Source organism: Sparus aurata, chromosome 22 (genome assembly GCF_900880675.1).
Source record: "Sparus aurata chromosome 22, fSpaAur1.1, whole genome shotgun sequence".
In the NCBI taxonomy this organism is placed as follows: Eukaryota; Metazoa; Chordata; class Actinopteri; order Spariformes; family Sparidae; genus Sparus; species Sparus aurata.
Genome location: NC_044208.1, coordinates 11,618,808 through 11,642,932, shown reverse-complemented (window position 1 = coordinate 11,642,932; position 24,125 = coordinate 11,618,808). Strand labels below are relative to the sequence as shown.

At 41.2% G+C, this 24,125-nt stretch overlaps 1 protein-coding gene across 1 annotated transcript in view; it reads right to left on the bottom strand.

Moving 5' to 3' along the window:
• The window catches only part of scara5 (scavenger receptor class A, member 5 (putative)), an 80,638-nt gene that overhangs the window by 43,882 nt on the left and 12,631 nt on the right, over positions 1–24,125 (bottom strand). The window contains exon 4 of the mRNA XM_030406304.1: positions 1,099–1,298. Coding sequence (XP_030262164.1) covers positions 1,099–1,298 — 200 coding nt within the window. The remainder of the gene's footprint in view (positions 1–1,098; positions 1,299–24,125) is intronic.

Genomic DNA, 24,125 nt, shown 5'->3' with positions numbered 1-24,125 from the left:
TAGCTGCTGCATCTCCTGCACGTTGCCGTCATGGCAGACAAAAAGTGTCGATCCCCGAGTGCGACCTGACAGGCACGCTTGAGGAGCGGTTCACCATTACTCTCCTGCCTGTAAGGTCGCACTCGTGGATCGACAGCAGCTAACGTGAGTAGTTCAAAAACCTTATTTTTTATAAACTCTGTGTACACAAACAATGTTCTCAATGCTCGTGTTTATGAGTAGAGACCCTGGTGATGCTACGAGCAAAGTTACATGTTGTGTCGAGCCTTCTTATTGTTCTAAAAATAGTGATTTTGATGCTAGCGTATCATGCCCCTAGCTCTCCCGTTCAAGAATAACGTGCCCAAAACCGAAACTACAGTAAATCTTAAAAGTGCCTCTTTCGTCGTAATTATGCTTTTACACGAAGGTTTGACTCATATTCAATCCCAAATAAAGCCTTGGTTGCTTTTTGGTGAGAGTTTCGCTTTAAACTAGAAGTATTGAAGTAGCACACTTGCAAGTATACTACTGGTATATTGCTATAAGTGCAATTACTACATAAAGTATACTTGACTTGATTATAATAAACTAAATATTTCCCTTTAATGAAAGTCAATAAAGTACAAGTACTTCAAATATGTACTAAGTGAACTACTCCTACACTTAAAGAATATGTATACTTTCACGATCTAAGTTCCTTTATGTTATAGTTCACAGTATAGATGTAGTATGAGATTAAAACGTAAATGTAAACTAGTTGTGTACCCAATTTTTATGAATCTTAAACACAATCTTAGTCCAAATAACTTATTGAAGTCTTATACTTGCAAGTATACTAGTACATTGATATTAGTGTGCTTACCACATAAAGTAGGCTTGAGAAATATACTTGAACTGTGCTGAAGTTTACTAAATTAACTTTAAGCATATTTTGCTTGTAAAGGTTATGCTTTCAGACAAATCTAGTGGCGTGGAAAGCACAATATGTGCCTCTAATTAAATTAATACTATAACATAATACAGATAAAGCATCATCATCATCATTATCATCATCTTCAAGAACAGTTCTCTGCTCTGTTAAAGCTCTCGTCTCCTCTCTTCAGTCTTGTGTCGTACCTTGATGAGGATCTCCAGCCTCTGCAGCCAGTCGCTGTGGTTCTGGAAGAGGTTCTCAAGCTTCCAGATGTTCTCCAGCAGGTCGGCCTGAGTGGACCCCTCGCCCAGGGTCTGCTGGAGCAGCCTGGAGCGCTCTGACATCCGGGTCACGTTCTCCATCAGCACCTCCTGGCGCTGTGAAGACACCTGTGAACGAGACACTGGGGAGGGAGGGAGATGGAGAGAGAAAGAGAGTCAGAGATTAGTTCTGGATGTTGATTCACTGATCCCTCGGCTACGCAAAAGTCCCCAAATCGAGTATCATTTACTATCAATCACGACGTCAGCTTGGACCGAGTCAGCGTGTTAACGCAGAGCAGATGTCGATCCAGTCCTCTGCACTAATTTTGGATGTCTATTCATACTAAATGTATTGTTTTGTTCAGTCCAGACCTAAATATTTTCATGACTTCAAATCCAGTTTCCAGAGTTGGCGGACTGTGAGCTTCTCTGGGCTGTGATGACGACACATTATGGAAAGTCTGTCTTCATGGTGACTGATGTTGAAGTGTGCGTCTGGCGTCTGCATGTTGCTGATCGTCCAGCACTTAAAGCAGAGACAGCGTTAGCACAGAGCGTTGTTTGATTTGGTAAAGATTTTACTCAAGTGGAGTACTAAAGTACAATTTTTAGGAAATTGTACTTTCAGTATTTACATTTTTACTCAATGCAATCGTTGTACTTTTTACTCCATGACATTTATCAGACATCTATGGTTTTGAGTTTAGGATTATAGCTCCATCTGGACAAGCTCCAAGGGTTAATAATCTAATAGTGTCAAATTTCATAATATATCAGTCATAAGACTATTTTTCTCCAGAAACAGTACTTTTGGTTTGATTATTCTTCAATACTTAATCAAATTTTTACCTGAATTTTACTCGTAATGGAGAATTTTTTTACATGATCATAATGAGATGTTAAGTAGCACATTACAAATACTTTGTTACTATACTGCGCTGAGCTTCATTACTTATTTTTCGGACAACTTTTTACTTTTCCTCCCCACATTTCAACACAAAAATCTGTACCGTCTCCTCCTTACATTTTCAGAACAGGCTAGTTCTTTAGTTTTTAATGCATTTGAGGGTAGTCATCGACTATTTGTATTTTGCATCACTGCAAGCCGCCTTCCCAACATCACCAGACGAATTTCAACACAGACCTATTTCGAACAACCTCAGTTTATGGTTGTTCTCGGGACGCTTTACCCAGAGGAGGCTCGTCCATAGAGGCAGAGCAGGTTGGTCCTCCTCTATTTTTGGGGGCAAGAGGAAGATCAATCTTTTTTTTAAGAAAGAGTAACTGGTTGAAATAAATCATTACCAAATCTCAGTATCATTTATAAAATATTATATATATATTATATCATTAAAAAAAGTTTCTTCTTTGGAAGAAAATCCACTTAAAACGGTTCAACAGCGACAGCTGCAGACGGAGGAGACAGAGCAGTCTGTGAGAGGAGCAGGGAGCAGGAAGGTGGGGGCTAGAGGAGGACGGAGGGCTTCTGTCCTCCGTGGGAGGGATCTCCTTCCATTGACTCAATGCATTTAAGATTTTTTCATGCTGATCTATGATTGGTTAAGACACGTAAAATGACGCGCTAAGGGAGGACGTCCTCCCTTACCAATCAGCAACCAGAATACAAGATTGACAGCAGGTTGGTCCAATAACAGTTCCTAAATTTCATTCTCACATTTATACAACCATAAACAAAAAAATACTTCCATGTATTTTACAGCTTTCACTGCCAGCCATGCTCGGACAAGAAATATGGAGTTTTCAGCGATATTGGAATCGGTTTCAAAGGAAATATAAGCACATTTCTTAAAGAAAAAAAAACTGTTCGGAGAAATCAGAGAGAAGCAGTCAGAAACATAATTCATAGTTTTCGTTTCTTTCGTTCATCCTGCTGGAGGACATAAAGTTAGCGGCACGACCGGGACAGCAACACAGTTACAGCGCACACAATACAGAGCAGCAACAAAGCCACTGTCGTGAAGGTCATTTATAGAGGGCTAAGTTAGCACAGGGGGTAGTGCAGTTGCCTGCCATTCAGGTGACTGGGGTTTGAATCCTGGAAGTGATAGAAGTTTAGATATTTTTTTGTCTTGTATATTAGCCTTTTGATGAAATGTTTTTTAAAGAAGTCTTGTAAGTCATTGTTTTATTGCTTAATTTTCATTGAATATAAGAAAGTAGGGTTAATTAGTTGACTTGTATAAAATAACATGACACCGTGGACTGGTTTTCCTCCTGTCCTCCCCAATTTTTTCAGTTACCAGCCGCCACTGGCTTTACCAACCCAAAATGTCAGTTTTTGACATCCCGGGAATGACAATCATTGAATTATATCTGTACCTTTACTTGAGTAAAGAATGCATTCACTTTAGCCCCCTCTCCTGCTACTTTTACTGATGTAAAGGATCTGAGAAACTTCTTCAACCAATGTGGATTCACCACAATTTGTTCTTGATCTTTCCAAAAATACCAAAATCTGAAAGAAGCAGAAATAACAAGGATGAGGGACAACATGTTTTCCCTTAAGATTACTGGGACGGCACGATCTGGATTACATACGTGTTTATTGCGCTGAAACACCTGAAAAACGAAATAAGCTGAAATCTCTCATCTAACACGGAGCGCTTAACTGCTAAATGATGGTCTGTGGGCGCAGTGTTTTTTCAGATGAGCACACACAAATTTGGGATCAGCCAGAACTTGATAGAGATTCTCAGCAGTTCTTCTCCTTGAAATGGAAGAAGAGAAGGTGGAACAAGACCGAGGAGATGATGTGGGATAAGAGGAGGGAGAAGAAGAAACAAGTAAAGAGGCAGAGGATGATAAATGAAATGCTGCGATAAAATCTGTCTGTTTTGCAGAGATAATGCTTCTCCTATTAAAGCCTCCATTATTCCTTAATATTCATGCTTCATTTTAGATCTCATGATGCACAGAGGCTGTTATTATTGCTCTGAATTTCTGTGTTATCAGCGGAAACATGTGGGTGACCTGTGTATGACAAAACTTTTGTTTTGAGAAGCGAGTAGCTTCACAGTAGAGTGTTTGGGAGAAGTACCAGCATGTTGTGTTGGAGAGAGTTGCTCATGTGCATTGCTTAACGGACAGGATGTAGTAGGGCGGTCATGCCGAGCAAGGTAGTGTGATCAAAAATAACGCTGCCACAGCTGTATTATTTACTCAAGTACTGTTTTTCTACTCTTGATACTACCATAGATGCTGCTTCATACTTCCTCCACTACATTTATTTGATACATTTAGTTATTAGTTACTTGTTTTTCTATTGTTTATAGACTATTAATTGTGATGTGTTGCCAATCAGATATTGTTGTGGGCGGGACATTGTGTGAGAGGATGCAGCACCAGAGCCAAAGTAGCACATTTGAAATTAGTTCATTTTATCAGCAATCTGACAGAAAAACCACTGATACTGAAAATCAGAAAATGATTATCTGCCCCGATAATCAATGTCCCCCTACCACTTATGGTTCAGAGCTGCAAATATAGAAATGTAAGTTGCTCCACTGACAAAGCAGCCGCTTCAGAGTTATAAACAAACCAGCAAGGCACACCCTTAGAGCCAGACTGTGTGTGCAACTGGGCGATTAAATACAATTTATGGAAAAAGCGTCGCGATTCCGTGCTTTGTGCTGAAAACTTGAAAATATTTCAACCTCTAAAAACTGCTATAAAAGACAACATGCAATGCATAAGAGGAGCGCACACCAGGTGCACTGTACCAGAGGTAAGGACGAGGATAAGGAGAAGTGGAAGAAGAGCCCCACTCATTAAAATGGAAAAATCTGGCTTTCTAACTCAGTTTCTGAATGTTGACACTTGGGAAATTCACTGTTGTCCCAACAGTGACAACACACACATGGATACCACATTTCTGTCAGATAATCATGTCAAGATAATTTAAAGGCTACAGATGGAGCGGCGGGACAGAGCTTAGTGTTAATGTAATCCAAAGATTGGTTTCCAAATTCTCTGTAATTTGTCAGAGGAACCACAGTGTGGTTTTTCTAGTTTAAGGTGCAGAATTACATTTGTGAACCACAGACTGTTCAGGGCCTGTGGGTTCTCACAGTTCAGGACAACTGTGTGCTATTACAGTGAAGACATATAAACTCATAATTGTGTCTTGTTGCCAGAGCACATTTAAAGAGATTTTCCACCGTGTGTGTCTCAGTTTGTTTTCTCTGGTTTCCCCGCCTGAGGGAATGATCAATCAGCATAACAGATCACTCTTTATTAATTGATGTGTGTTAACCTGCTGCTCTGTTAACATGGAGAGCTCTGCATATGCGATCAACCAAGCCTCAGAGGTCAGTGTCAGGTGACTGAGCAGAGAATAAAAGGCTTTTCTATTCACGGCAAGTCGATAGAGCTGACATCTTGGCAAACAGTTTAGTAGTTACACATCCAGGAGAGTCTGTCATCAACCCCTTATAATGTCAGACTGCAGCAGCAGAGTCTTTAAGGTGAGTGTTGTGACTTCAGGCGAGGTTGATGAGACAGAGACCGAAAGATGAGACGTAAGCCTGACAAATCCATTTCTAACCTCTCACACTGCAGCTCTGTAGGATGCGAATGTCATCCTGTGTCTTTTCTATTCCCCTCCACTTCCTTCATTTCTTACAGACACGCAAAACAACACAAACACACGGTCACGTCAGCACTATACACAACAGACGATTCCCCAAATTCACAGCTTCATGGTCTTTGAAACCTTCTGTGGAGAAGAAGACAATTTCTACTCATGTTGCAAATGTTGGGAGAGGCGGCCAGGACACCAGCTGGACCTGACGGATTGTATATTATTGGTTCAGTCCTCACATGGTCTCTATGTATGTGTTTGAAATGGATTTAAGTGATTTTTTTTGTGAGTTTTATCGGCACTCAACATGGTTAGAATCAAAGATGGCAAAAGTGAACACAGTCTTTACTATTTAAGTATGTCATAGAGTACAGGCTGTGAAATGTACTCGAAGTAAAAAGTCATATTTCTGTCATTCGAAGACCATTAAACTTAAAGGTAGAATCCATAGGATTTGTCTGAGCTGCTCCTAAACGCACCACAAAGAGAGTTGATTGTTGAGTCACATTCCCAGGATGTCAGATAGCGACAGTTTGGGTTGGTAAAGCATTCGGAGCCCAGCAACAAAGTGAGGATATGAGACACTAACGCTGTTCCAGTCTCACCTTTTCTGTCTGTTGCACTGATAGGTTGAAATGAGTCTTGTGATGTTGGGAAGGCGGCGTGCAGCTTCAATAAAAATTATCGTAAGGAGAAAAAAAGCACAGATATACACCGATCAGCCACAGCATTAACACCACCAGCTTCATATGGCGCAGCGTCTTATTGTGTCACCAAAAAAGCTCTGACACTGAGGCTGTTTATAGTACACCGCCGCTGTTTGGGTGGGTGCTGCATGTCAGGTGGCATCCACATGTATCCAAGGACCCAAATTTTCCCAGCAGAACATTGCATTGTAACAAGAGGATCGGTGTAACTCCCATCACCTGTCAGTGGTTTTAATGTTGTGGGTTATCGGTTTATGTACAGTTCTTAAGTTTGTACAGTCATCTTTTTGAGGGCATCCTAAACCTGATTCTAACCCTAATACCAACCCTCAAACCGCCTTTTAAAGGTCTGTCCAAAAATAAGGACTGGACAACATGTCCTCCCTCACAAGGACTACAACTTTTTAAAACTGGTTCTCACAGAGATAGCTGTGCGAGCTCACACCTACTCACACTGGCTGCACATAAAGAGATAGATGAAGGAACCGTGTTGTGTTTGGCTTCACCCACGGAGGAATGCTGTTCTGATAGACCTCCCTCTGTCTTCCCTCTCTCTGCCTCCGACATGACACTGTCCAGCCAGCCTCACTGTGAGACTCTGCGTGTGCGCAACAAGTGGATAAGTTGTGCTCAGGCAGCAGTTAGAAGAACTGTATCATTCCCCCCCCCCCAAATGAAATCAATAAAATACATGTGTTAGTAGTAGTAGTTTCTGTTCTGTCTGCAAAGAGGATTTCCCTGGAAGGTAAAGTTAACAGACAACGTTTAAAACAAAAAGTGCAGCACTAAGTAACTATACCTCATCAATTCAGCCACAGTAATAACAACAGTAATTAGTTATATACTTGAAAAGCGGGCAGACATCAATACCTGTAGCGTCACCATATCTGTATGTTTTATTTATATCTCTAATGAGGTTTGCACTTGGGTTATAATCTCCATTCATTTTATATTTCAAAAACTTTAAATGTCCTTACGATGTTTATCACTATGAATGCGTTTTGGGTCCGTAGATGTTTCAATTGAAACACCTTTAACTGATTTGTTCTAATTCCTGATACTAACAGGTGTAGGTAAATAACTTTAGTCTTGACCTCGTCTGACCCTCTAAATCGAAGGTCTGTCATGAGGCATCCCTGTGCTGTGTTAGAAATGTTGGACGAGTCAAACGTCCTGCAGTTCTCTCCCTTGTGGCTCTGCACCCATGGTTACTAATCTCCCCGTTTAGCCCTCTCACAGGAGTTTTAATAAAGTTACTGAACAAAAAGTATGTGTGTGTGTCAGTGTGTGTGCGTGCGTGTGTGTGTGTGTGTGTGTGTGTGTTTCCAAGGAGTAAAAGCAGCTCCATTTATCTTTGAAGGACTCTGCCATTACAAACAGACTTAGTGATCTCCTGGAAGGACTCATGTGTGATGTGACTCAAAGTGACCTTTACACTGTGAAGTCGAGTTTATTTGTACAGCCTCACATGACTCCCAGCACATCCAGCACGACAGGAGGATACTCTCCACAGATGGATGGAGGTCTGTGTCCTCGCAGTCGCAGAGGACTGCACATGTGTGGCGCATCAGTTGATGATTACGGCTTTTGTTGCTCAAAATTTAATAAAAAATGTGAGTTTGATATTAAGACTCTCAACATTTCTCAAGTTTCGTATTACCGCTTATTTTTTCAAAATATAAATTGAATATAATGAAACAATACAAATATAACGCAACTGTATAATACAAATAATTCCAGGTTTCGTTTAAGTGTATGACTATAATCTTGTAGTATCTAGAAAAAGTCAGATTTGAAGAAAAATGTTGTCAGCTGTTATCATCATTTTCCGACTTTTTCTTCAAGTACAGCACATTTTTCTTAGATATTATTCCTTTATTTTTAAAACGTTATTGTTTTTTTCTAGAAATATTAAGTAGTTTTAAATGTCAGCATTGTTTTGAAACTCCTTCTCAAAGTATTACCATTTTTACCACTAAATAGTGCAAGTTATCTTTTGAACTTTTCCAAATCTTTTTTCAAACAAGGTTGCAAGTTAATTCTCAAACTTTGTCTCAAAATACGACAACTTTTCTTTTAGTCAAAACAACAGTTTTCACTGAACGTTTTGGTAACAAGAAACAGAGCTTTCTTCATTATCGAACTGGAAATTATTATTTTTTCAAGTTCACTGGATTTCTACAAAGACAAAATCTCTTGCTGGCAAAATATCGTGTCAAGCTGCATCGCTGCGTTGTAGAATTGGACGTAAGCATACAGAAGCAGACATACGAGCTTTACAGACACGGTGGGTTTCTACAAAGTCGGCCTTAATGCTTCTTTTTGTTTTGTGTTTGTTTCTTGCAGGTCAAACATGTTTGTACTGTATACAATCCCACGCCAATGACATTGCTATTTGGAAACAACACTAACTCTGACTCGAGCTCAGTTTGAGTGTCTTCCTGTGTGGTACTGTTTGCTAACACTGAAGAGAAGATGAAGTGTTGTCTTTTTTTGTTTTTCTGAGATCTAAAAGAGCAGCGCAAACCTTGACCACACCACAACTGTGGCTCCACATTGCTCACAATATGAATACAAAAATGTCAACATCATTACTGTGAATTTATCCGTAATCTAGTACTCTCAACATCAACCCCTACGCTGCAATTTATGGTCCAACCACGGAAAACACCTCAGTAGTGAAGCATAATTGAGCAAAAGACCTCCATGAAGGACTCAGACGTGGCCGATATACTTTGTCGCTTCAGAGCCTCTACCCGTCTACTCCTCCTCTTTCAGTTATCCAACTTAAACACAGAGACAATAAAAAGCCAGAACAAGCAGTTGTGGTATGTTGTTTTTGGTAAATGGAGTACCTGGAATGACCTTTCTGATCAAAACAGGAATAAGATGATAAAATTCTGAAAGACATTAGAAAGGAGGCATTTCAGTGGCTAATAAAGACGCTCATCAAGATCTCAAAGTGTTGATTAGGCTGATAAAGTAAGTAATATCTAGTTTTGACACCCTTAGATTTGAAATTATAGATTGACACAATAAACTCATTAGAAACTGTTTACTGAGGTAATAAACCAAGTGAGAAGTAGAGGTATTTCTGTCATAAGCTTACATGCAATCAGACTTCTTTTTGAAACCAGTGGGGTCAGTGCTGGCCTTGAGAAAGAATGCCGGTGTCAGGGACTCCTGGAAAGCTCCGTCCCTGTTTCATACATGAGTTTGGACCAGCAAAAAAAGATTTTTCCATTTCGGATTGTTTCATGTTGAGGATTTTTAGAGGAAGTATTGATGTTTTATACAGCTTCAATATTATTGTTAGGTCTGACTGTTGTTTACTGTTGAGACAATATGTTTTTACTTACTTTGTGATATACAGGGAAAAGGAACCCTGTGTTACACGTCTACTTTCAGCGTTGCTACATTAACCTTCTTGCATTAGCACTGACTATTGGAGCAGGTCGTAAAATCTGCATTGCAGACTAATCCAATAGGAATATGATTCCTCAGGGACTGAGCTGGAATGTCTGTTTCAGTAAAATGTCTGAAACGACTTCAACATTCACAGACCATGTAATGTAATTCTAAAATACAAATCCAATTCAGTGCAGCTTATATTATATAATTGACCAGCCAGAGGTGAAAGTGATCTGACCTGAGAGGAGGATGAGAAATATTAAAACAGCTGCTTCTCAGTTAAAAATAGCCAATTTACCACATGTGTCTGGAACATCTGTGTGTAAATACTACATTGTATTTGCAATTCTCCTCTTCTTTCTCTCACATTTTGAGATGCATTTTTTAAATATCTATCTAACATTAATAATGATAAATAAATAAAGTCAGATATGGACACCACAAGTGTCCGTCACGCTGTGTGTTCAAGTGTTGAGAGAACAGAGTGAAAGCAGTCACCTTCTCCCAGACAGAAACTGACCAACATCCTACTTGACTCTGAGGGGACGCCAGCAGCAGGAAGTCGGAAAGGAACTAAAGAAGAAAGAGTCTTTTTGTGAAGTGCAGACCTGAAAGTCTTCCAGCGGTGAATGAGAATGAAATTACGGGATCTTAAAATCCGACAGGGAACAACCTGCTTCGTTTGACCTCACATCAAAAGGCAGCCGTTAGATACATTTTAAGTGGATGAGTAAAAAAGGCTGGATTCATATCCGGAGTTAAGCTCAGTAAGCTCCAACTGGCTCAGAGATGAAACGTGTGTGAGATAAAGATTAAATTGGATTATTGCACCAGACAATGAGTATGTGATACAGCAGAGGAAGAACAGACATGACACTGGAAAAATAATGGGCAGTAGATATGGCATCCCCAGTGGATCTGTTGGTTCTAAAAGCATACTGGTGAGGGTCCGGGCCAAATCTGGACACAGCGTTGGAGAGGGGTTCGCTGGGCCATAGAAGTACCATAGAAGGTTCCACCGCCAAGCAGGCTAACTTCTGGTTCAGTGCCCAGCTACCTTGATTGGGGATAAAATAATTTAATCATGTGGCTCTTTTAGACTTTCTAAATTTGATTGGATTAAATGGGCAGTTATCTTGCATGGGTTGTGATGCTCAAAAACATTAATACACTGTTTACGGGATAACGTTTTTTTGGGCTGCCGTGACCGTTTAGCCAGTACCGAAACCGGCCTCAAAAGCTGGCGCTCTACCTGGAGGTTGGTCCAGGCAGGCAGGGACAACCAACAACCATCATGTTACATACAGTCATATCATCTGTTGTTAATTTAAATTTGGTTGCTCAGTTGGCATTTTACTTCTGACCGGCTCACAATTTCAGCACAAATAAAAAAAAGCGGAAACATCTAAAAGAGGCATTCAAGCATTTTTTTAAAAGCTCACACCAGATGAACTTGACAGCTGGCAGGTATTTCACAGCTCATTTATCAGTGACTGAGCCCGTGCTTCCTGCTGGGCTGGATGAGAAACAGCTTGGAGGAGACAGCTTTGCGATCAACCATGGTCGATCACAGCAATCAAACAATCGCGATGCATAACGTACACTACAATACACAAACAACACACACTGCCGAGCTCCAGCGGTGCAGCTGCATAGAAAGAATGCACTTTGATTATTTAGCGCTGATTGTTTGTTTTTATTTGAGGCATGGACAGGGAACCAGCGGGAGATTTGGCTGGCGTGGGTGTCGTGATAAGTTGTTGGACCATTTCTTAGCATAAATATCATCAGGAAAGCGAAATCATTCAAGCTATGTTTTTGGGTTTCACTGGAAATAGTTGCGCTTCACTATTGTCATACAAACCACATGTCTGGCAGAAGGTCACGGACCCACGCTCACATCGCTGAATGCAACCTTCTCATACAGAACTTGTTGTCATGGGTTAATGCCTGGTGATCGCCGCTCGCGCAAGGTCCGACACTGCAGCTGTGACAACATGGAGTACACATCACTGCTCAACTACCGAACTACACTGGATCTGATATGAATATCTTAAAGGAGAACTTCGGTCGATTTAAACATGCAGCTTCATTGCTCAAGCTACCCTTGACTTGCCAGTACCGAAGACGCGACCAAATTTGGTCCAGCCATTACAGAGCTCCGTGAACGGAGATGTAGCATTGAACGCTAACAGCATGGGGTCAGAACTTCACACTGTGTTTTAACCGTCTTAACATGCTCCACATCTTACACCAAAAGTTATGCAACATCAGCAGACACCTTAGCACACAGCACTGTAGCGTGTATGACTCAAACTGAATAAAAAAGTAGTTAAAACAGTGTGTTTGTGCAAGGAGCTACTTACCTGTTTGTTGACATCCGTGTGTTCCGGTAGCTAGACCAAGCTAGTCAATCCGTCGAGCGTGCGCTCACTCCCTCACTGGCGGAGACGGAAACGTATTCCAGCATTTTCGTGTTTATGTTCATAATGTACATGTCCATGTTACAGCCTGTCATGAGCCATGAGCCTTACAATAGCCTGTTAAGCCTGTTAAGTGCACACTCGATGGATATGCTAGTTTGGTCTAGCTACCGGAACACACGGATGTCAACAAACAGGTAAGTAGCTCCTTGCACAAACACACTGTTTTAACAACTTTTTTATTCAGTTTGAGTTATACACGCTACAGTGCTGTGTGCTAAGGTGTCTGCTGATGTTGCATAACTTTTGGTGTGAGATGTGGAGCATGTTAAGACGCTTAAAACCCAGTGTAAAGTTCTGACCCCATGCTGTTAGCGTTCAATGCTACATCTCCGTTCACGGAGCTCTGTAATGGCTGGACCAAATTTGTTCACGTCTTCGGTACTCGCAAGTCAAGGGTAGCTTGAGCAATGAAGCTGCATGTTTAAATCGACCGAAGTTCTCCTTAAAGTTCTGAATGTTTAAACTGAAGCTGAATGCAATTGTGAATGAATAAGTGTAGTGTTTGTTGGTTTCTTTTGTTTATTTGGTCGTTTAATGGAGGGTTAAACAACAGCGACTGTGCACTTTGCAGTCATGTTGGGTGAGGATGCGTGTGTGTGTGTGTGTGTGTGTGTGTGTGTGTGTGTGTGGAGCTTGGCCAGCTGTAGCTCAGCTGCAGGAATGTCCAAATGAAGTGACAGTGGTGGCGGCGGTGGGTTTGTTTGATTTCTGAGCGTGGACCCTGTCTGATGTGGCCGACATCAAAGTGAGGCCGAATGACTTAATGTGAGTCTGTGTGTGTGTGTGTGTGAGAATAGAAGTACCTGTTTTCTTGCTCCTGTTGGCGTGGGTGTTTGCTTTCTGGAGTGACGTTCAGGGCATTTCAATGAATGGAGCAACTGACTCTCACCACTAATAGACAGAGGTCCCTTTTACATGCATTTAGAATAATAAATTGCATTAAAAAAATTCCTAGACCATAAGATTTTTGATTTCCACATTGAAGCAGACAGCTCAACAAAAATACATATCAAAGTTCTGGTCAGTTTAGGCATTTTAATGGAGAAATGTTACGTAATATATGTTTAATAAGATGGAGATCTACCACCGAAGAAACCCCCCACTAAATCTGAATCTGTTTTGATTCACTTCCGTAAAGGACTGACTTGATTTGATGTCCAAAGCCTGTGAAATCTTACCTTGGGAGGCTATTTTATGCTGGTAACGTTTGGTTTGTATCAGGGTTAATGACATTGTACGGGGAGACTTATACTGATGTACTCCCTGCAGAGTTTAATCATCAAACTCGACTGGTTTACAGCAACTATTATAGTACAAGCAACTATAACATGGGTGCAAACAAAGCAGCGGAAATGCTTCATTTGATGGGCCATTTCAGCCATGAAATCTAACATGCTTTTTCCCTCCAGCTCTGAGGATCAACAGTTGAGGGTTAATCTCACCAGGAGACACAAGAAAATCGCCCGGACTCTTCTCTTTGCGGGAATAAATCAACTCCCAAGGGATATTTATTAAAAAAAGGACTGGGAACAAATGAGAACACTGAGTCTTTCTTTTTCTGTTTTTCTTCTCTTGCACTAATTTGCTTAGCTAAACAGCCAATCGGAGAGATTTCTCTGAACAACGGGCTCTGACACTGGTTCTATACATGTTCAACTGCCAACAACAGCGGGACACACCGCAACAACAGATGTCACAAAAGCTCAAAGACGGCCTGTAAAAAGTTATTCGCTGGCTGATGGCTGACTGTCGACTTGGTAAGAACAGATCTTCCTTCCAATGTTTTAACACTATCCCAGGATCAACAGGTGCCAAGAAAATGAGCAATTTGCCAGGAAAATGCAATGAAGAAGAATAAAAGCTCCCAAACAGAGATGTAAACAATGGAGGTTTCATGTTTTAATTGGCTTTAAAAAATGTTTTATGAGGAAGGAAATGCTTTCAACACGTTCATCAGACCTCGACGATACACAAAGAGAAGTATGCATCGTTTCATTTTAGTGCAAAATGTGCTGGAATCGTGAGGCCAAAAGCACATCTTAGTTTATTCTTACTATACGTTTCTGAAGAAAGAACTGTGTTCAAAGAGTTTTTTGCACTTCACTGAGCTCCAGCACCACAATTATCTCAATGAAAGTCCCCCGCAGTGAGTGTTTAACAGACTCGAGCAGAGCCTGCCCAGAGTCTTTGGAATCTGTTGTTGCTTAATTAGCCTGCTAGTAAAACAGAAAAAGAGCTTCAGAGGACTAATTTAGGCGCCTGCTATCGTGCTCTTTAAATCCCCGAGCTCCAACACTCCCTCTCCTGCAGAATCACTGCAGCCGTTTATGGAGCGCTGCATCAGCGAGGCCTGCTGCTTTTATTTGTTATTTACACACTGTTGTGTTCGGCTTTATTGCATCTGATGACCTAATTTGGCTGAACTGAATGTGTGAAACTTTACAGCATATTCTTTTCAGAGCTGTGCTGTCAGACGGGTATGAAAAGGTGCTTTACTTTACAGTTTTTTTGTCCTGACAAATGAAAAGTACAAGAAATCAAGCGTAAAGTCATTGTAATGATACAAATAACTGATGCTGGTTGCCAGTTCACTGGGTTTTTACAAACAACCTCTATAAAATGAACACTTGTTGCATCAGAGATGACTCAAACAAGACAAATGTTTTGGGAAATGTACACAGACTTTTATTTCTACCCGTCCATATGTGAAAAATCAGAAAATCATCAAAGTCATCAAGTCATCCTGAGGGGGGGGACACGTGTGTACCCAATTTCATGCCCAATCCTTCATAGTCGCAATTATATTTTGGTTTGGAACGTAGTTGTGGACTGATCCATCCATTCACAAAGCCACACTGATAGCATGGCATGTTTTTCTTCATTTTTCTTTAGCTGTGACTCATCGGTGTGTCATACTCAAAAGCAAAATACTCTGCTTTAGGGGCATGCCGCCTCAGTCGCTGATATGTTTCTATGTAAACAGCCATCACTGTCTTCCTCCCCTTGACATTTCTTTTTCTCCCCTAAAGTCCGAACTGAATTGAGAAAGGCATTCAGCACCTGATGCATGGAACAATCTACAGACTGAACGTTGACTTCAGAATATTGTCCCACTGAACAGCTTTCAAACTTTGGTTAAATCAGTCGAGTCCAGTTTGTCTGCGTGCAAATGTTCAATCGGATTATGTGAGCAGGATTTTTCTGTTAATGTGCTGTTGTAACTCTGTGTCGCTGCCATTCTCGGCCAGGTCTCCTTCGTGAAAGAGATTTGTGATTTAAAATGGCATGTTGTGAATGGGGGCCATCAACACACATGTATAGTAGTATTTGATTTACTAGCAAGCTGTAGCACTCTGTGTTTCATGCTGAAGACAACGCACACACACACAGAGAGAGAGAGAGAGAGAGAGAGAGAGAGAGAGAGAGAGAGAGAGAGAGAGAGAGAGAGAGAGAGAGAGAGAGGGAGAGAGAGAGAGAGAGAGAGGGAGGGAGGTCTGGTCCAATTAGTCTTGACATGTTAATGACCTGTGCTTGACTTTGACTGCCTGAATGAGGCTCTACACTGACTTTTGTGTGTGTATATATGTGTGTGTGTGTGTGTGTATGTGTGCGTGCGTGCTCCTCTTATGATGGACTCCCACTGGGAACTCTGGACCTTCTCCAGGCTCTCTTCTATACAGAATCCCATTAGAAAAGGCTTTATAGTCTTAGAGTCAGTTTAGGGGCCCTGGGACTGTCTGTGACATAAATGTCTATATATGTGCCTGCAGTCATATATGTGGTTTGTGGCCTGTTTGATTATCTGAATGAATGTGTCTCAGAATTCTACCTTTTGTGTGCATTTGTTTTTATTTGCTTTCATGCATTCAGTCCCTGTCTTTGTCTACACATACGCATAAAAAAAAAAGAATGTGTGTGTATGTGAGTGTGTACATGTGTGTCTCTTTTGGCGCGTGCTCTGGGTCTATGATGGAGGATTTACTTTTTACTGCAGGGGAAGTGTGTTTAGCGAAGGAATTTCTTCTCACCCGAGTCAGACATAAACAAACCGAGATCAGAAACACCTCATCCCCGAGTCCTGATCGTTTTCACACGGCAACGGGTGTGGTTCAAGGCCTTTAAAGTTTCTCTTTACAGTCGTCAGGAATGGCACTTTGTGGTGTCAGATTTACCCTCTGAGGGTTTTTCTATGGACAAACCCAGCCAAACACATATGGTCCACATTCAAGACGGGTTTTTATCTTGTATTATGTTGAGAAAGAACGTGTGCTTTCTTAAATGACCTCAAAGGAGGTTAAGTAAGCTAAAGGTGGTGATTTGGGTAAAATTAGCCTGTCATTGTTTTTCTAATGGTCAGGAATGTAGGATGTTTCAGTCTTTTATGGAAGCAAAAGAAAAAGCTCTAGACCAATATATATATATACTGTATATATATATATATATATATATATATATATATATATATATACACACACACACACAGAAGTATATCCCACAAATAAAATACACAGGAAACAGTGAAAGTTCCTCAGACAACAATTGAGGTTTGGGTTAAAGTTAAATTTGTATTTCTCAAGTGTGAGTGAGCTTGTTTACCACATGGGTTCTATATGATCATAATGACGTATATTTTGTCGAAGTGCAACATTTTTAGTGAAGAAGAAAATAGCAACAAAATAATCATCTTTAAATTGAGAGAAGGTACGGAAGGTTCTTCTCAATGTTGTTGGCAGTTTTTTAACAATTCGAAACTAGAATAGCACCATAATGGGCTGGATTCTTCATCAAGGTCGATGCATTATTCCCTGAGAACTAAAATGTTGATCCTTGATCTGCACCAAAAGTTAATGGGATCTATTCTGGGCCGAGACCCATCCTCCATCCACATTTCATGGTAATTCCTACAGTAGTTTGTGTGAAATCCTGCTGACAAACCAAACAACCAACCAACCAACAAACTGATACCAGTGGAAACAAAACCTTTTTGTTGGCGGAGGCAAATATTGTAAACTTTGCTACAGAAAACAATACTTAACACAACAAAGTCAACGCACTGATTTGTATTTACAAGATAATAATCATCCAATTTTTATCTGATCTAACCGTTGTTGATGCTCATCTCTAGATTGTTCATGCAACAGGGGCAAGCAAGGCTATTGGTCGAACAAATTTTGAATGAAACCCATTTCATCTTTGTAGGCTAAGCTTCATGACACGACAGGAAAGAGAAAATGAGTCCCTTTGGCAAGTTGAGGGGTCCCAGTTACTTGGGAAATGTGTAATTACAGCAGGACAGAGATGTGATAACGCTGTGGATGCTTTCAGAGAGCAGAGGTTATAGCTATTACATTGGAAAAAAATTACCTGGGAGGAAAACATTCTTTTGATTCATTGCTATGGACGAAAAAAAGTTACATGACACGAATACCTACACTTGTAAATATTAATGGATGTTATAGTTTTTTCTGTGCATGTCAATTAAATTGTTTAACATTTACAAACAACATGTTTGAAATCACAAATGTATCAATTTATAAAAGCCAGTGACGTAGTTCATGCAGCTTTGCCCTGGAATAAGGAAGGTACGCCCGAGGAACATGCTCAATTTTTTTTCTGAAAGTCCAATAAAAGAAGTGCTGAATGATATGTTTTTATTAGCTACATAGCTAGTGGAACATGAGCTAAACAGGAAGTGACATCATGCATTCGGGTCTCCATGGAACACTGGTAGTAGTGGTTGCTACAGCAACACAATGTTTAACTGAAACCAACCGCCAGTGTCAAAATAATGAGAGCCAAAACAGAGATCAGCTGCAGCAGGCAAAGTTGATGTAAAACACAAAAGTGATCATGATAACATGCATGATCGAACCAAGGTTCAACAAACGTCAGATACCAAAATAACCCCGAGCTGTGTCAGGGACCAGGGCGCTGTGCCTATTTCTGCTTGGCAATAACATCCCTGTTACCGATCACTGAAAGACACAAACTCGAGCTCAAAGACTTTATGGCTTACAAGAAGAATAACAAACCCACCGTCATGTTTTCCAGCAATTAAATGGCTGAGGAAAAGAGCACAACCAAGCCAAACCTGTGAGATGCATGTTTGCTCCAACTGGAAAACATGACTCAGATATACGCTGAAGAGCGGCATCTAGGCGGTTTAGGTTTTAAGACCTGCAGCATGTGGAGGGAAAATTACCCTGTAAACATCACTGGCTCGTGCCCTCAATCATACCTGTAAATACTACAGGTACTTCTTAAATAATGTGCAACAGGCGAATCTAAATCATTGAGGGAATTTTACTGGCTGGATCAAAATGCACCACTTTATTCATATTCTGCATGATCAGGCCAAGGATGGCAGACACAAATAGACCAATAGATCTCCATCCAGCTCATAAAAACAGATATAAAATGTGTATATCCAGTTTAAACCTCCTGTCCTGAACACCCAGATAGTTATCAGTCCGAGCTCCGGCTACAGACCATATATGGGCCAATTTCTAGTTATTAGATGTGTTTTGTTGGGTGTTTTACACAACCTGTTATTCTGAGAACTGACTCCAGATGTAGCACAAGGCATTTGTAGGAGCATGTGGCCAAAATGTAACTAAAAACATCCACAGAGAGGGGAAGGTTGTTGGAAGGTTCTATGGCTTGGACTTTTTCAAAATAAAAATGCTGAGAAACATATGAGAACCAACTGATTTGTTTGGAGTGCATATTGTATGAGTCAACATACACACAAGGACAATGAAGAGCAATGTAGCATATAACTAAGCTCATATGTAGTAATGTGTATGAATAATGTGTTGACATAAGGTGACCATAGCTCACAGGGAAACGGTTACAAGCTTGCAATGACTTGATGCAGACACGCATAATGTTGGACATTTAAAATGGCATCAGTTATTTCTTTTGGGCCACTTGGGGGCAGCAGATACAAGATGCGAACACATCACTGACATATATCAAGTTGATATACCCAACAGCTCCCTACTTACATAATCAGTGTTTGCAATCTGAGACGTGTAACTCCAATAGTCACTCTTTTCACTATGTTTTTGGTCACCACCGTCTCCTTTGGTTAATATTTGGTTCTTTAGCTGCTAAATGCTCTACTATGTTCGCCACCTACTCTCTGACTGTGTCTGTCACTTGTCTGGTGGTGAGCAGGAAGCGTACAGTGGTTATTTAGAGTTTTTGTGCTGAAAAAGATGCTGATGACAGCGGTGAGAATGAAGCGAAAGAGTGACAGAACTTTCTAAAGGCGCTGAGGGCAGGTGCAGAGTAATGTGACAAAGAAAGATCCCATGTGATTCATTGTTGAAACAGAAGAGCGCTATGATATAACATCAACAAGTGCAACTGCTGTATATGTGTGGACATGTTTATAATAGTGCCGATGCTACAATTACACAGGTTACTGTCATGAATGCTCCATAGCAATGCCTTCTGTATAGAGTTTGAGCTACCCCAGAGGATTACTGGTGTCCATTAATGGTGACATCGGTTCTTTGTATGCCTGCTACTGGCTGTGTTTAGACACTACTGAACTTCTCTACAATCTACTTGATGGTTCACAAAAAGGTAGAAAATGAACTTTCAGAAACCCCAGATTTAATGGATTCTTCCTAGGTCCATGCTACACCCATCCAACAAACCCAACTGATAACAACCTCCATGTGAGTACACCCTTTAAAGACACTACTAGAGAAATATTCTCTAAATGTCATAAAAAAGGACAATATGATGATTTCCAACATGAAGATAGTGTGCTCTTTAATCCTTAATCTGCTGAAACACTTGAACTGATCTTCCTTTTGCATCTTTGCCCAACTTAGGGTGCAGGACTTACACATATTACTAATGTACTGAACAATTAAATTCATTCCACTAAAAAAAGGCTTTTGGATTTCACTGAATTTGCGTAAGAGGCACGGTCACATGTAAAAACACGTATTACAGCAATTAACTGCCTATTTCTGTACTGGTTGTATTAAAAATTTAAAAATATATACATATTTCAGCCCATCGTCTCTCTTTTCCTGCCCTGTGGTAATGTCTTATGTGCAGACTCTTTGGATGCACTCAGTGATACAAACATCTGAAAGCGCTCAGTAGCTTTCCATAAAGAGTTTATACTATTCTACTGCTGATTCTTCTGGCACTATTGTTCATGGAGGGACAACAGAAAACTCTGCATCTGGTTTCTTTTTGGAAAAGTTCTGAAGATCTTAAGATTATCACATGTGATACGGGCCAATAAGCTGGGAGTTCAGGAAAAAGACTGCTACTCTGGAGCAAGGAGGGAGAATTTTCTCACTCAGGCACCTACTCAGGTTATAGGCCACAGGACTTCTGGGAAGTTAAATCTTCAAAAGTTACATCATGCCACCCTTTGGGCTGCCAACACTGCACAGTTCTCCAGCGCAGCTTTAATGCCAAAAAGACAAAGCATGTCTTTTAAGTGACGGCCCTCCTCTTGAACTGTGTCAGCCAAAACAAGTGACTACAAAGACAGAAAGTGTCTCCAGCAGGCGCCAATGAGATGATAGACGTCTCGGTTCTGGCTCAGGAACGTTTCAACAGTCTATCATGGGAATAGAACATGTGACCTTTCAATTGAGCAGTCCCTCCGCTGAGCTCTGTCCTATCTGCGTAGAGATAAGCTTCTAGAGAAAATGGACTGATAACAGAGCAGGATTCATCCGTCTCTTTCATCCTCCTGTCTCTGTTTCTGTTTCTCACCCGCCCCCAACTTCGCTTGACAAAAAGATTTAGGATCAGAAGCGCTGACACAGTAAATATTTGACTAATCATGCCATGAATGCAGATGTTTTCATCCAAAGACGAGGCTCCATCATTCTGCTGCCGATGAAATATGGGCGCGTTTAAGTGCTCGGGCCGGGACATGGAGTTGGGAGAACGCCAGGGAGGCGACGTCAGAGTCGGAGTCAAGTGAGAATTCAAACAGAAAAGAGCGGAGAGTTGAATCTGTGTTCACATTGGAAACCTGGCAGCTGATGCGAGTGCTTGTGCGCGCATCGCATCAGTGTGTGTTTGTGGCGACGGGGGCCTCCCCTGCAGTTACGCTGGAGCCACTTAGCTTTTGGATGGCCGGCATTTAATTTAAGAGAGGCCGGTTGAAAAGCCCGGTTTGATTGCTTCTTCTAAAACAACTTCATCTAAAAGCCTTAAATAACCGAATACCTCTGAGACGACAACAAAGCCGATCCAAAACTCTTAACTACATCTCTGTGCCTGGGAATACACACACACACAGCCACAAGCCATTTAATGGCATCAGCCGTGTGGTTACGGCATGCGTGGGTAGCTCGGGGGAGAGCAGGTCTTGAAATGAAATTAGGATTAGTGAGAGCAGTTTATTCCTCCAGGATCCCGCTGGTTTGAAGCCAGACAGCTCTTAAACCTGTTTCTGGGTCCGTCACTTCTCTCTCTATCTCTATCTCCCCTAATTTTTCTGCCCTTCTAACCTCTCTCCCCCTCTCTCTCTGTTTGTCCTCCTCTGCTCTAATAACAGAGTTGACATTTACAAGGAGGCCACAGCAGGGCTCTCAGAAGGTAACAGCCATAAAGTCTTACACACCTCCGAAGCGTTCTCATTCACACACACACACACACACACAGACACACACACACACACACACACACACACACACACAGGATAGAATTGGCCATGAGGCGACTGCAGCTTCACGCCAGGGTATTTCCAAACGAAGCAGGAGGAACTGCGGCGGTGTGAGCTCTGAGGACGCTGGAATCTATTACGCCGCTGTGTCACACACTGAGTGATATGAAACAACAACGGCTAATGCCGATTTCCATAACTCACAGACCCCAAATTTCCACATACAGTTTCACATATTTTTGTGCCAATCGGGGAGACACAGTGAGGTTTGAAAGACATGTTTGTTAAAGTTGTGTAGGACTTGGTGGTTTCCATTATTTAGGAAATGTTTTGGTGGGGAAGTGAATGACTATCTGCCCTCCTCGATTACATAATGCACCACTGAATGTTCCCTGAGCAAAGCACTACTGCTCTAATGGTTTAAAACTAAAACATAGAACTTTAATCCTTGAGTCCTGCATTTTAAATCCTTCTCACCTCTTCATTTTACCCCCTTTTCTTCTTCTTCTTCTTCTTTTTCTTCTTCTTCTTCTTCCAAACAGCAGCTAACTTGAACATGAGGTCATGATTCAGTAAAAGAGGACTACCTCAGAGACAGTAAATGATAAATAGATATAACCTTGTAACCTTGGTAGCGCTCTCCTACTGTTGATCCAATAAACAGAAGGTTCCTCCTATCACCTGCTAAGTATATTCTGAATGTCTCTGCCTTTTTCCAAACAGCTTTTAACGGTGCCTTTCCAGATGGTTCTGTGAAACAAACATCTGGCAAGCACAAATGGACAATACCATTGTCTGGGCTGCAACACACCAGACGAAGTACCAGTGGAGAGCAGTCAAAGGTGCAGTATGTAAGGGTTGTCCACCTGTCAAATTCATACTCCAAACAAGCAGGGGGCAGCACATCACCTGAGTAACTGCTAACTGCTGCTAACTGTAGCTACTGTTTAGCTCAGTTAACTGTGCAGCTAACGGCCTTACAAACCGGCTATGCCCCGATTGTGAGCGCCGAGCACCAGGGGAAACTTAGTGCTGTTTATGGCCCATCTACCTCTTGAGAAACAAACTAGCAAGTAGGCTAGGAAAGCTGGTTAGCAGGCTAACTTTAATAGATATATCTGTATCACAATAAATAGATGTCTTCGACATAACATCAAATTGTCATTTCTTCAAATCATGTTGATCATTCTAAATTACAATTCTTACATTGTGCACCTTTAAGGACTTGCTATTAAAGGAAGTATCATGTTTAAATTGTTAACAACCCAAAATGCATCAGGAATAAATGCCTCCAGGTTGCCCTCAAAAATTGCAAAATCCAAACATCCAGCCAAGTATCATTTAAGTACTATACCCCACTTCCTGTACAATCAACTGGTTTTCGCTTGATTTACAGCCGAGAGATGCTGAACGCTGAAAGCTGAACCCTCACAAGCTGTACAAACCAAATTATCATGGCCTTGATCTCCTAGAAAATCAGTTGTGATGCCAAATTATGAATCAGGCTAAAGGTGCAGCTGTTTCTTCATCACCCTGAGAAGCCTTCATGAAAAACAGTCTCTAAAGTGAAACCCCTCCAGATTGAAACCTGGCATTCCCAGGGAACCGTGCAGTACAAAGACGCCGGTCTCTTTCAGGCTTTATCTGCTCTCCGTCTTTAACACAGCTGTCTTTAAGGTCAATCCTGTCACGCTTCAGAACTGCTGCGACAAACGTAACCTCAAATGTGGGAGTCAAGTTAATACCTGTCACACATGTAGAGCTTTCCGTCGGCAGCAGGAAGCACGGAGGTCAAACGTGCACTGAACCTGGAACACTGATTTCACAATTCAGATTAGAAAACTCTCCCGGGGACAGAGTGCAGCCACGTTAAGCGGACACAGATCTGTGGGACTTTTGGCATTAAAAAATTACAAACTCTTCTGCAGATACGGCAGTAAAATAGCGGTAAGTGAGTCCATAAAATCACCAAAAGGCCTATACATTACTACAGTTTATGTTTTCAAATGATTGCTTAGTCATTGTGTGTGTGTGTGTGTGTGTGTGTGTGCGCGTGTGTTCTCAATGCTAAATGAGAACAGACAGTTTAAGAGGCGTGTAGGGTTTCA